The sequence below is a fragment of the Triticum urartu genome, chromosome 4A (assembly GCF_056163025.1).
Source record: "Triticum urartu cultivar PI428250 chromosome 4A, HENAU_Tu73, whole genome shotgun sequence".
In the NCBI taxonomy this organism is placed as follows: domain Eukaryota; kingdom Viridiplantae; phylum Streptophyta; class Magnoliopsida; order Poales; family Poaceae; genus Triticum; species Triticum urartu.
The window spans coordinates 155,974,478-155,987,832 of NC_141876.1; the positions used below are offsets into that span (position 1 = coordinate 155,974,478).

Sequence of the window (13,355 nt, forward strand, 5' to 3'; positions counted from 1 at the left end):
TAAGGTTTTTTTTAGGGGGGAGAGGTAAGTTTTTTTAGCACAAGGTTTTTTCTTTTTGAGAAGATTTTAGCACAAGGTAAGGTTTAGTTTTTATTATTTTTGAGGGAAGGGAAGGTAAGGTTTAGTTTTTTTTTTGAGGGAAGGTAAGGTTTAGTTACAAAACGAAAACAAACGTGGCCTAAAGCCCAGGCATGAAAGGAAGCCCATAATCAAAATAACTCAGCCTCCTAGAGGCCCAATAAAAGAAAAACCCCACCCAACCTCGCCCGAGTCGGCTGCCACTGCCACCATTTCTCTCTCACCGTCTGCCTCCTTCCTCGCGTGCGTGCGGTCCCCGGTCCCTGTACGTCCTGCCCTAGCCACCTCCACCACTCCAGCACAGGTCGCGCCGGCGGCGGCGGTGGCGTTGCACTATCCTGGTAACCCCACCCCTTCCTCTATCTCTCTCCCTCTCTTCCCGGCGATGAAGTATTTGGGTTCTGGGGGGCAGAATGCCCTACAACTAACTACTGTAGATAGGGTCAGTGTCGTGTTGAATTCCAGCACCCACCCCACATTAGGCTTCTTTGCGGGAGGCACAGGGCTCGGAACCGTCGCGCCTCATCTCATCTTGGCGCGTGCTAGCGTTTGATTTCCCTTCTGTTGCGAAATTTCTCTTTTTTTTAAGCCGCCGCGTCAGTTCATCTGATTAGTACGGGTGTCTGAATGAAACCTAGATGGACTAGTTTGTTTCGGTAGTGTGGGTTCCCTTTTCCTTACAATATTACCTCCTCTTTTACAAAATTACAAAATTCTTGATTTCTCACTGCCTTGTGTCATTGTGTGGAAGTCCATCCTTCCTTGATCAGGGGCGCCTTCTGCACATCTTGGATTGACTAGTTAGTTTTGTGCAATGCAGGGATATAACTGCACTTGAGAGCCTATCCTAATGTCATTGTATACCTTTTATGCCATAATCAGCCAGTCCTCATCTTCCCATGGATAAAGTTATCTGTATATTCATGCTGTCAGTAGTGCCGGTAATTATTAGTGATTCAGATGACTCATCATGAAAGCTGATGCTGTTGATCTGGTTCTCTTACAATTTTATGATGAAATGTGGGTGCAATTTTGAATTGCTTGTTATCAATACCATGAGTCGCCTGCATGGACAAGGTGAATGATATGTGGGTGCATAGTTATGATTAGTGGTGACATGTGTTCAGGTGCCACGAGCAATGGTGAGGAGCCGCTCTCCCAAGGGCGGAGATGACGGCAGGCGACGAAGCACTCCTAGGAGAAGTTCTGATGAGCAAGGAGGAAGGAAGGAAAAAGGTCCTATAAGCCTCTTGGTGCGTAACATCCCTCATAACTGCAGGTACAGAATTTTGAACCCCTCCGCCTGCTATTTATGCTTGGCCATGTTTCATGTTTGTGGTTTCTAACTTGCTCGTCCTCATGATTTTCACAATTTCCTGCAGATATGAAGATCTTCGAGTTCCTTTTGCAAAGTTTGGTCCTGTTCGCGATATTTACATGCCAAAAGATTACTACAGTGGGTAAGTGTTACCGAAGCGCCAACTGATTTTCTCTCGTTAGACATTTAGGCATGTTCGACCACTGAAGATCCAGCAGCTTTTGAAGCTTCATTGCTTCATGTCTTCTCTTACTGATGTGCTTCAAGAGTTAGAAGAGCAACCTTTTGTGGTGCTTTTCTTCTGCTCATATGGAAAAATGATTGTTAATGTCTGCATGGCCCCAAACTCAGAGTCCTTAGATACTGCATGGAGAAGCTGACCAGTGACATATCAATTTTGCATAAAAGCCCCACGTGTACCCTATTTCCTCCTTTTGTTTGTATTTGTTGCAAAATCCATAAATATTGCAGAATAGATTTATGATAAATGTATAAGCCGAATAACTCATTGAAGTCTCAAACTTAATAATTTTAACAACCTATAGACTATGGAGGATATAGTTACTTTATCTTCTGCTATTTATGTGTTCTCGTCTGGTATGAATCATTCTTTGGAATGATTTCCAGGATGTCTTGAAGTACATGTGATTAGATAGTCTTGTGTGAGAAGTTCTTCTAGGAAGACAAGATTTGGTTTGTTGGCAAAATCGGTTTTCTGAAGAGATGATGGTTTTACTGGACCTTCCATGTGAAAGTTATAGCAGTGAGAAGTTGGTTTCAAGTACTTTGATGAGTTTTCAAACATTTGAGGAATTTGAAGTGAATCGTTTTATGAAGATGTGATTCTACAACAAATTTGGCTACTAGAATAGCATGGGCTCTCAACTGGTTTTTGGGAAGCTCGCTACTATTTTGGTGAAAATGCTAGTAAGTTATTGGCTGTGTTTTGTGAAGAATCGTACAGGGTTAGCTTATACGAAACTGTGGTGGTAACTCGTCGGGTACATACTACTTTTTATCAATATGTGTTTTAAATTTGTATAGCATGGTCTGAATATTATTTATCTAACATTTTATAATTATTATATTAACATATGTGCTGTGCAGGGAGCCAAAAGGGTTTGCTTTTATTGAGTTTTTTGACTCCCATGATGCTTCGGAGGCGCAATATCACATGAACCGTAAGCTGTTTTGTGGACGTGAAATTAAAGTTGAGCCTGCCACGGATAAACGGAAAAGGCCTGAAGACATGCGTAGACGAACTGGAGTAAGGTAGGCCATACCCATCACTATGTTAGAAGTTTCTTCTGTTTCATTGTTTTCTTTTTTGAGAAAATTTGTATGTTTTATTTTTGTTAACTTGTATTCCTGCTCTGCAGAGTTCATTCTGGTTCTAAAGGGCGCGATCTTTCTAGCCATGGTAATCTGTTTTATTTTCATCTGCTATACTTGTGTGTCCTTTTCATCATGATGCTTTGCCGAATTCTGGGGAGTTTAGGTGATCTTCTTTTACTGATAGAAACTGTAAGCTGCCCACTTTATCATTTGATGTTAGATAAACTCTAAAGTAAATATGAACACAAAAAGGTAGAGTCATGGTTCATTTAGTTTTATGCCTACAAAAGACCCAAAGTGGTCTGACCCTTCCCCGGAACCTGCGCAAGCGGGAGCTACGCACACAAGGCTGCCCTGATATATATATTGCAATTCCTTGTCATTGGTTCTATCTTCACCGGACAGGTGGACACTAGTTTTCCTGCCAGGGCCACGCCTGCTGGTATCTGGCAGAAAAAATCTCCTTTTCAAAATTAATATCGTATTAGTATGAGTCTATACCATGTGCTACAAATTGCAATATTGATAAATTGCTATCTTTCTTGAAGGACGGTCTCGTTCTCGTTCACACTCCCGTTCTCCTCGCCAAGGTGGTCGTGATAGATCACGGTATTTCAGTGAATCTCGCCAAATGAGTGCCTCACCATGAAGAAGTGTGCGAAATATTTGATTTATTTTTAATAAGTGATCTCACCTACACTGTAGGTCACATTCTCCTGCACCAAGAAGGCGTGGTGACTACTCTGCTTCACCAAAGAGAAAGGAAGAGTGCCAGGCAAAATTGTCAGGACAATCAAAAGAACATGACAACGATAAGAAGCTGGGATCCTGTACTCCTGGTGGTAGAAGTGAACGTCATGACACTGATAATTATTCCAATGAGTAAGTTCTGTCCCTTCATTGCTGCTAAATTTTAATCAAGACAAGTAGACAACCATGAGGACACCCTGAGGAGGCTAGTCCTTGAGAGCGTGTGGACTGGACGCACACCTTTAGCCAACCGAGTGCTGCTTGTTTCTCGGCGTTTGTACCTCTGTAACAGTACTGTATATGGCCAGGAGGCGGGCAACACCTGACTATTCTGCTGCACCAAAGAGAAAAGAAGCGTGCCAGACAAAATCACCAAGGCAGGCAAATGAACATGATGAGGATAAGAACCGTATATCTTTTAGTCCTGATAGAAACAACTGCCGTGATGCTGACAATGGCCACAATGAGTAGGTTCTGACATCCTGTTTCTACTGTGCTGCTAAATGCAGCTTGTGTAATCCAGTTATACTATTCTAGAACTAATGTAGTCCATGCTCTCCTTCCAAGGCGAGATGACTACTTTACTTCATCAAAGAGAAAGGGAGAACGCCTGTCAAAATCACTAAGATTGTCCAAAGAACATGATAAGGATAAGAAGCGGAGATCCTATAGTCCTGATGATCGAAGTGACTGCCGTGATGCTGATAATAGTTTCAAAGAGTAAGTTCTCTTCTTTCACTGCTACTAAATGTGACTGCGAAATATCTAGTTAGCTAATATGGAACTAATACATGGATGTAGTTACGTCATCTTATTTAAAGGTTATTTTACTGCACAATTTGAGTACAGCATCAATCTTGTGTGTACAGCTAATCATCTGTGTACGACAATAGATTGTTTGTGATGTAAGCCTCGGCATACGCAAACTTAATTTATTCTCGACCAATAGTGTATTGCGGTCTATTGAGTCTATACTACTTGCATTTCGTGTGTTGTGATATTTTGGCCTTGTCGTACCCATAGGCCATGACATATACCACTACATCTGTCAAAATACATGAAGTTTTTACTGTGTCTTTCTTGAGATCCGTTACATCGGAAGTACTTATATCTTGATAGGGCTACATATCCTACTAGAAATATGTTACTACCGTGTGATTATACATTATTCGCTATAGTGACACTGATATCATGCCCCAGAACCTTCTTTTTAGAGTTTAGTAATTATCTCCAGGACATAGTTGCACAGTTCATTGCCATCAGCATATATAATCTATTGGTGAGAAAAATTATCGCATTTAGCTATTGTTTGACATGGTTGTGGTTGCATCCATGCTTTTTTATTACCATTGTGCTGCTCGCTGTTTGTATTACTGAACAGTGTTCTATTTAGGATTGGTTACATAATCTGCGTGCACAGTTCAGATTTATTTGTATGGTTGTCATATGAATAAATGGTTAACTGCATTCCTTTTGTGCATATCCACCATTGTAGTAACAATGTATGTGTTGACAGGAGGCGGGCAACAACTGATGGTGGTAAGAGATCCTGTCCCCGCCAGAGGTCACCCAGACCATCCTCTGGATCACACTCAAGAAGGCGAGATGCCTACTCTGCTTCCCCAAAGGGAAAAGAAGAGCATCGGGAACAATCACCAAGACAGTCAAAAGAACATGATAAACATAGGAAGCGGAGATCCAATACTCCTGATGATAGAAATGACTGCCATGGTGCTGATCATAGTCACAACGAGTAAGTTTTGTTTCTAAACTGCTACTAAAAGTTACTGGCATGATCTAGTTATGCTATACAGAACTTATGTTCATACTCCCCTGACCTAAGAATGCAAGGTGACTGCTCTACTTCACCAAGGATTAAGGAAGAGCGCCAGGCAAAATCATCAAGAGAGTCAGAAGAATATAACAAGGATACAAAGGGTGCCCCTCATGATAGAAATGACCGCCATGATGCAGTTAATGGTTCCAGAGAGTAAGTTCTCTTCCTTGATTGCTGCTAAATGTTACCGGCATGGTCTAGTTGCGATAATCCAGGACTAATGGACTAATGGTGTTACACTTATTGGTGTCTCGAACTTCATCCCTTTAACCCCTTGCTTCAGTATATCGGTTACAGCCTGCAATAAATTGATAGTTGTTAGTTATCCTTTTTGGATTATTTTTTACCTTTACAGCACCAATCATGTGTGTGCAATAGCTGATGCTCTGTGTTGGATAACATACAGTTTGTGATCAACCCTGGGTGTACAGACTTAGTTTTTTTCTCGCCCAGGAGTGTATTATGGTCTACTGGACCTATATTAATTATGGGTGATCTATTTAGCCTTCTCGCGCAGCCATAACCTGTACCACTATATTGTCTGCCAAAATATATGAAAATGGTCTACTCTTCCTTTCACAAGCATTATCATGTTGAAAGTTCTTCCTTTCCTGCTAGGGCTACATATCCTTCTAGATGCATGTTAATTCTTTCAGTACTTTTTTCCAGAACATGTGTAGTTGTGTACAGTTCACTGGCATCAGCTTTCCCAGAGCTGGCATTAAGTTAACAAAAGTATTATAACACTGCGCAGAGGACCACAAAGAACACAGAAATTACAAGCAAGTCCTACCGTTTTACATTCGGACCCCAAGAGAGAACACAAAAACACAATCGGTTCCTGAATTGTCCGGTGACCTCGCCGGAGATGCCTTGGCCACCACCTGTGGCCACAGCCTTGTCAGCGGAGGGCAAGGAAAGTAGGGCCTCTCTTCTGCAGGTTGAAGAAGGGGAGGTCGGAGTTTGCCGGCAAATCCACATGAAGCCAGCGTTGCACCCAAGTCGCCCAAATCGCTCGTCGGTGACAAATCTTTGTTTGATCTGAAGCTCCGGCGGCAGAGGTCGGCGTAGAGGAAGATGAGAAAGCTCTGATGCCAGCCGATAACCCCTCGGCATGCCGGCTCTGCAATGTCCCGAGCCAGATCCGCCATCCTCTCCCCTAGCGCCACAGCAGCGGCTAAGAGAGCATGCCAGAGCAGCTCGAAAAATCTCTAGATCCGTCGTCCACATGAGTTTATTTTCAAAGCCGTCGCTGGATCCACCCCTTTCAGCTGCCGTCCACCATGGATGGAAACTAGATGTAGAGGCCTCCACTGGTCGCCGCTCAGGGGCGCCGATGCCAAGCTTCTCAATGGCATATAGCCAAACGCTATCTAGGCAAACCACGATGACCTAGATCTACCCCGACAATACAGAGCAGCGACACGGCTCCCTTCCCATGCCCACTCCGGACGGTGGAGCCGCCGGAGGAGAAGGGGAGAGGAGCCGGGCTAGGGCAGGCGACTCTCAAGGAGACGAGGAGGAGAGAGAAGAGAAGGAAGAGAATGAGAGCCCCTTGGCATCAGCTTATACAATACAGTATAATCTTTTGGCTAGAAAAGTCCTGATTTCACCTTAATTCTGACTTCTGACAGGATTGTGGTTGCACCTTTGGTTTTTTGCACCATCGTACTGCTCACTGTTTAGGATTATTTACATGAGGTGTGTGCATAGTTCAGAATTATTTCTATGTGGTCATATACGAGTAAATGGTTTACATTCCTTTTCTTTATGTTTGCATCTTTGTAGTAGCAATTTGCATGTCGACAGGAAGCCGGTAACACCTGACGATGAGGGATCCCATGCCTGCTGGAGGTCACCCAGACCATCTTCTGGATCATGCTCAAGAAAGCGAGATGACTGTTCTGCTTCCCCAAATAAAAAGGAAGAGCGCTGGGCAAAATCACCAAAACAATCCATTGAATACAAGGATGAAAAGAGGAGGTCATGTACTGCTGATGATATGAATGGCCGACATAATGCTGTTAATGGTTACAAGAAGTAAGTTGTATTCCTGCTGCTAAATGTTATTGACGTAATCTAGTTATGCTTTAAGAATTGATGTTTTTCAATCTTCATACTCTGCTGCCCCAAGAAGGCGAGATGGCTACTCTGCTTCCCCAAAGATAAAGGAGGAGTGCAGGGCAGAATCACCACGACCGACAAAAGAACGTGAGGATAATGGTGGCATTGACCGTACTGATGCTGACAATGGCTACAATGAGTAAGTTCAGTTTCTCGCTGCTGCTAAATTTGACTGGGGTAATCTGCTATTCCCAGAACTTTTGTTGTTATACTTATTGGGATGTCAAACTTCATCTTCTTAATCCTTAGTGGTATCTACCAGACACAGCTCACATGTCACAATATTACTTATGTAGATGTTTTCTACAGTGCATATCCTGTATAACAGTCACAGTTCACAGTAGATTGAAGATATCCTACTAAACTCAGCTTCATTCTGAGTATTGGGAAGTACATATATGCTATTCTGACATTGTTATGATGCACCAGAACCTTCTTAGGGAGTTGAGTAATTTACTGGCATCAGAGTATATAATCTGTTGGGGAGAAACTTGCTGTTTTAACTAGAGTAAAGGTTGTTGCATATATGATTTTCATTCTAATGTCATCATACCGCTCGCTGTTTGTTTTGCTAAACTGTGTTCTGTTTAGTATTGGTAGACATATTTTATTGCATGCATTGTTTGCATAGCTTTGATTTATTTCCATGTTGATCATATGTTAATGTTAGTTCTTTTTGGTCATTTACACCTCTGTAATAACGGTGTATGTTGTTCACAGGAGGCGTGCAGGACCTGACTCTGCTTCACAGAAGAGAATGGAAAAGCCTCCCCAAGCAAAATCACAAAGCCAGTCAAAAGAATATGATAACGGTAAGGAGAACAGATCCTATACCCATGATGATGGAAAGGAGTGCCGCAATGCTGATAATGGTTCCAAAGTGTAAGCTCTGTTCCTTCATGCTGCTAAATGTGGCGGTATAATCTTGTTATGCTATCCAGAACTAATAGGTTTTATACTCTACTATCTCAAAAAGGCGAAAGGACTACTCAGCTGCTGGAAAGAGAAAGGAAGAGCGCCAGGCAAGTTTACCAAGACAATCAAAGGAACATGATGAACATAAGAAGAGGGGATCCTATACTCGTGATGATAGAAATGACCTCCGTGATGCTGATAATGGTTCCAAAGAGTAAGCTCTGTTCCTTCATGCTGCTAAATGTTATGGGTGTAATCTTGTTATGCTATCCAGAACTATTAGTTTTTATACTCTATACTGTCCCAAGAAGGCGAAAGGACTACTCAGCTGCTGGAAAGAGAAAGGAAGAGCGCCAGGCAAGTTTACCAAGACAATCAAAGGAACATGACGAGCATACGAAGAGGGGATGCTATACTCGTGATGATAGAAATGACCTCTGCGATGCTGATAATGGTTCCAAAGAGTAAGCTCTATTCCTTCATGCTGCTAAATGTGGCGGGTGTAAACTTGTTATGCTATCCAGAACTAATAATTTTTATACCCTACTGTCCCAAGAAGGCGAAAGGACTACTCAGCTGCTGGAAAGAAAAAGGAAGAGCGCCAGGCAAGTTTACCAAGACAATCAAAGGAACATGATGAGCATAAGAAGAGGGGATCATATACTCCTGATGATAGAGATGACCCCCGCGATGCTGATAATGGTTCCAAAGAGTAAGTTCTGTTGCTTCACTGCTGCTGAAATCTGATTAGTGTAATCTTACTTCTTTTAGCATGTGACAGGTGTAATCTATGGTAATACCCGAACTAATGTTTTCTATACCTCACCTTCCTAAGAAGGCGAAATGATTACTCAGCTTCCCGAAAGAGAATGGAGGACTACAGGGCAAAATCATCAAGACAATCAAAAGAACATGGTGATGATAAGAAAAGGGGATCGTGTACTCCTGATGATAGAAGCCACCGCTCCGATGCTGATAATGGTTTGAGAGAGTAAGCCATGTTCCTTCACCGCTGCTCAATGTGAGTGTAATCTTGCTACGCTATTCCAGTACTAATGTTATTCATACTCCATCGTGTCAAGAAGACAAGGTGACTTCTCAGCTTCCGGACAGAGAAAGGAAGAGTACCGGGGAAAATCACCAAGACAGTTAAAGGAACATGGTGACAATAAGAAGAGGGGGTCATATACGCCTGCTGATAGAAATGACCTTGATAATGGTTGCAATGAGTAAGTTATGCCCCTTGAGTACTGCTTAATGTGAGTGGTATAACGTAGTTATGATATTGCAGTATGTAGGTTGCAACTCGCAGCAGGTTGATGTTTTGGTTGGTAGATCTCATCTATCTTGTTTCTTTTTGAGAAACATCCTGATCACTTGTATTGGCTACAAACAGATTATGTGTTTGGGCATACACCAACTTGGTATTTTCTCAGCCTACAGATTTTTATGGTCTACCGGACCTATATTATGTACGTATTGAGAATTTGCAACTTAATTTGTATAACCTATACCCTGCATTATCTGCCAAAATGTTAGAAAAATGGTTTTCTATTTTGCCTTTTCCGAGCACCCTTACATCAAAAGACCTCTGATTGGTAATGCTACAATCTACATATCATACTATAGATGTTGGTTCTTGAGTGTTCCGCATAGTGACAATGGTATAATGCACCGGAACCGTTTGTTAAGAGTTGAGTAATTAGTCTAGGGCTTATGTGTACACATCAGCGTGTACAATCTTCAATGAGGTCGCTGTTTCACTACAGCTGTGATGACAATCTCGTGTATTTGCAGGAAGCTGGCAACACATGACGGTAGCCGTAGCCCCTGCCCTGGCCGGAGGTCGCCGCGACCATCTTAGTTCAGAGGACAAGACTCGTGCCTGCCCCAACGACTGATGGGATCATGGAAGTGCAGGGATGCAGTTCCTTGTGTGTGTAAGGCTGACTGGTGCTCATGGGTTGAGCTAGCTGACTGGTGCTCATGTGGCGGTAGTATTTTAAGAAGTAAGATGAGAAGCAAACCATTTGCTGCCACCTGCTTGTGTCATGTGGTGGTGGTAGCAAGCCCGAACTGCACATTAGATGTACTCAACTACTCCTTCCGTTCCATAATATAAGAACGTTTTTGAAACTAGTCTAGTATCAAAAACGTTCTGGTATCAAAAACGTTCTTATATTATGGGACATGGGGCGTACATTCTAATGTTGGATCTGTTGCTGTCGGGGCAGCAAATGTTTGAGAGAAGCCTGGGCATGCATCGGACGTGAAGAGTGTAGGGAAATCACAAATGCACGATGCTGTTTAGTTTCTAGCTTGCTCCGCTTCTGGCCTGTGGGCCTGGGTATTTTGTGGGTCGACTGTCTTTTCTCTCTTTCTTTTCCATGCAATCCAAAAGAAGGATCGGGTTCCACTGTCAAAGGTACTATTTTTTTCCGAGAAACTAAAAATATATTCATCTTCAATCATGACAGTGTAAGGAACACTAAAAGAAAAGAACAACCTGATGCACATAGTTCTCGCTTGCACAGGGTCTAGGGAAGGGTCTAACCGCTTTGGGTCTATAGGAACATCAAACAACAGAGGTAATAAAAATTGCAACCAGATCCATTGATCAACTAGCGACGACTACAGGCCTTGTCGGAGCCGGACAAACCTTCTAGTAGACAATCGGGAAGTTGTCGTGCTAAGGCCTTATATGACCCGCACTAAAGCAGCAACCATTGTTGATGAAGGAAGTCGCAGATCGGAAGGACCAGACTTGTAAAACACCCAAATAAAGACGAACAAATACCGGATCCAAACAAATCCACTAAAGACCAGCACCGACTGAATCTCACGAGATCTGACGGAGACACATCTCCACACACCCTTCAACGAAACTAGACGCACTATCTGGATGGGGATAGAATGTGGGATACATTATTCCAACCGAGGGACATCGCCGCCGCCACACAACCCCAGGCAAGACGCTAAACTTAACAAGAACGGGAATGGGGCCCCTCCCGCCGATGGGGGCCGAGGTTCTTAGCACCTCCATGGCCCAAAGGCCATCGAAGATGAGGCGGACCGGTGGTGGCGTTGACGGGAGGAGGAAAGCATGGAATCTTTTCTTGTGGAGGAGGGAAGAGAAGGCTACCCATTGTCAAAGGTACTATAACATAATAAAAATGTAAAACAACATCCACAAATGAAAGAGGTCGCAGCAACATCCTAGGGCAAGTGGTTAGGGCTAGGTCGGTTGTCAACTTCATGAGGATGAAGATGAACATGGCTGAGTGGGTTTGAAGAGGATGAGTCAGCTGTTGAATGTCAATTTGATGGTCAGAAAAGAAAGTTATTATTGAAACATTTTTTCAGTTACGTGACGAATAGGTGCTCCCCAAAAAGAAGTATTGCTCTCGATAACCAAAAAGGTAAACTTTTCGTTTTGGTTGACCGGAAGAACATCCGACGGTCTCCTCGCTTGCGCACTCATGCCCCTGGCCCACATCGCACACAACCTGGTGTTGTCCCGGATTAGGGGGTACTCATCTCGTCGGCCTACCACTCATCATGGGCCGGGTCGAGGACCCACCTATAACTGAAGAATGGGTCATGTGTGATGTTTGCCATGACCTTCGGCGTACTCTAAGACGGAATTTTTTGAAGACTTGGCACACACTTCAAGGCATATTCAAATATTCGGCATGTTTATCTCTAGATTCAACCAACCGTGTGTAACCTTAGGTACCCCTTGTTGGGGAACGTAGCATGCAATTTCGAAAAATTTCCTACGATCACACAAGATCTATCTAGGAGATGCATAGAACATTATATCTAGATCTTGTTTGATGCGAGGCGGTTATTCATTTAAATCAGAGAATAATGATTGTTCTATTTATATGAGTAATATCTTTTATGGTCATGCACCCTTAATGAGTGGTCTATTTTTCTAAATCTTGATAGTAGTGATACACATATTCATAGTATTGAAGCCAAAAGATATAAGTTTTAATAATGATAGTGCAACTTATTTGTGGCACTGCCGTTTAGGTCATATATGTGTAAAGCGCATGAAGAAACTCCATGCTGATGGGATTTTGGAATCACTTGATGCTTGCGAACCATGCCTCATGGGCAAGATGACTAAGACTCCGTTCTCCAGAACAATGGAACGAGCAAGAGACTTATTAGAAATAATACATACTGATGTATGCGGTCCGATGAGTGTTGATGCTCATGGCGGGTATCGTTATTTTCTGACCTTCATAGATGATTTGAGCAGATATGGGTATATCTACTTGATGAAACATAAGTCTGAAACATTTGAAAAGTTCAAAAAATTTCAGAGTGAAGTGGAAAATCATTGTAACAAGAAAATTAAGTTTCTACGATTTCGTGGAGGTGAATATTTGAGTTATAATTTTGGTCTTCATTTGAAACAATGCGGAATAGTTTCACAACTCACGCCACCTGAAACACCACAGCATAATCGTACCACACTTTATTAGATATGGTACGATCTATGATGTCTCTTACTGATTCACCGCTATCGTTTTGGGGTTATGCTTTAGAGACGAATGCATTCACGTTAAATAGGGCACCATCGAAATCCGTTGAGACGACACCATATGAACTGTGGTTTGGCAAGAAACCCAAGTTGTCGTTTCTTAAAGTTTGGGGCCGCGATGCTTATGTGAAAAAGCTTCAACCTGATAAGCTCGAACCCAAGTCGGAGAAATGTGTCTTCATAGGATACCCAGAGGAGACTGTTGGGTACACCTTCTATCATAGATCCGAAGGCAAGATATTCGTTGCTAAGAATGGATCCTTTCTAGAGAAAGAGTTTCTCTCGAAATAAGTGAGTGGGAGGAAAGTAGAACTTGATGAGGTAATTGTACCTGCTCCCTTATTGGAAAGTAGTTCATCACAGAAATCAGTTCCAGTGATTCCTACACCAATTAGTGAGGAATCTAATGATGATGATCATGAAACTTCTGATCAAGTTACTAC

At 42.6% G+C, this 13,355-nt stretch overlaps 1 protein-coding gene across 12 annotated transcripts; it reads left to right on the plus strand.

Moving 5' to 3' along the window:
• Positions 1 to 274: 274 nt before the first annotated feature.
• On the plus strand, positions 275 to 10,773 carry LOC125529803 (uncharacterized). Of its 12 annotated transcripts, none has more exons than XM_087518046.1 (20): positions 275 to 419; positions 1,206 to 1,357; positions 1,461 to 1,538; positions 2,504 to 2,668; positions 2,776 to 2,816; positions 3,280 to 3,340; positions 3,437 to 3,613; positions 3,790 to 3,948; positions 4,049 to 4,201; positions 4,998 to 5,234; positions 5,325 to 5,471; positions 7,107 to 7,358; positions 7,453 to 7,581; positions 8,163 to 8,324; positions 8,419 to 8,571; positions 8,666 to 8,821; positions 8,914 to 9,069; positions 9,193 to 9,348; positions 9,440 to 9,586; positions 10,155 to 10,773. In XM_087518046.1, the coding sequence occupies exons 2-20, from the start codon at positions 1,218 to 1,220 to the stop codon at positions 10,219 to 10,221; spliced, it is 2,736 nt and encodes a 911-aa protein (XP_087374172.1). In that variant the 5' UTR covers positions 275 to 419; positions 1,206 to 1,217; the 3' UTR covers positions 10,222 to 10,773. The 12 variants fall into 12 exon arrangements, with proteins under 12 accessions (XP_087374172.1, XP_087374173.1, XP_087374178.1 ...); XM_087518047.1 differs by having other exon boundaries at positions 9,443 to 9,586; XM_087518052.1 differs by having other exon boundaries at positions 9,196 to 9,348.
• Positions 10,774 to 13,355: the final 2,582 nt, after the last annotated feature.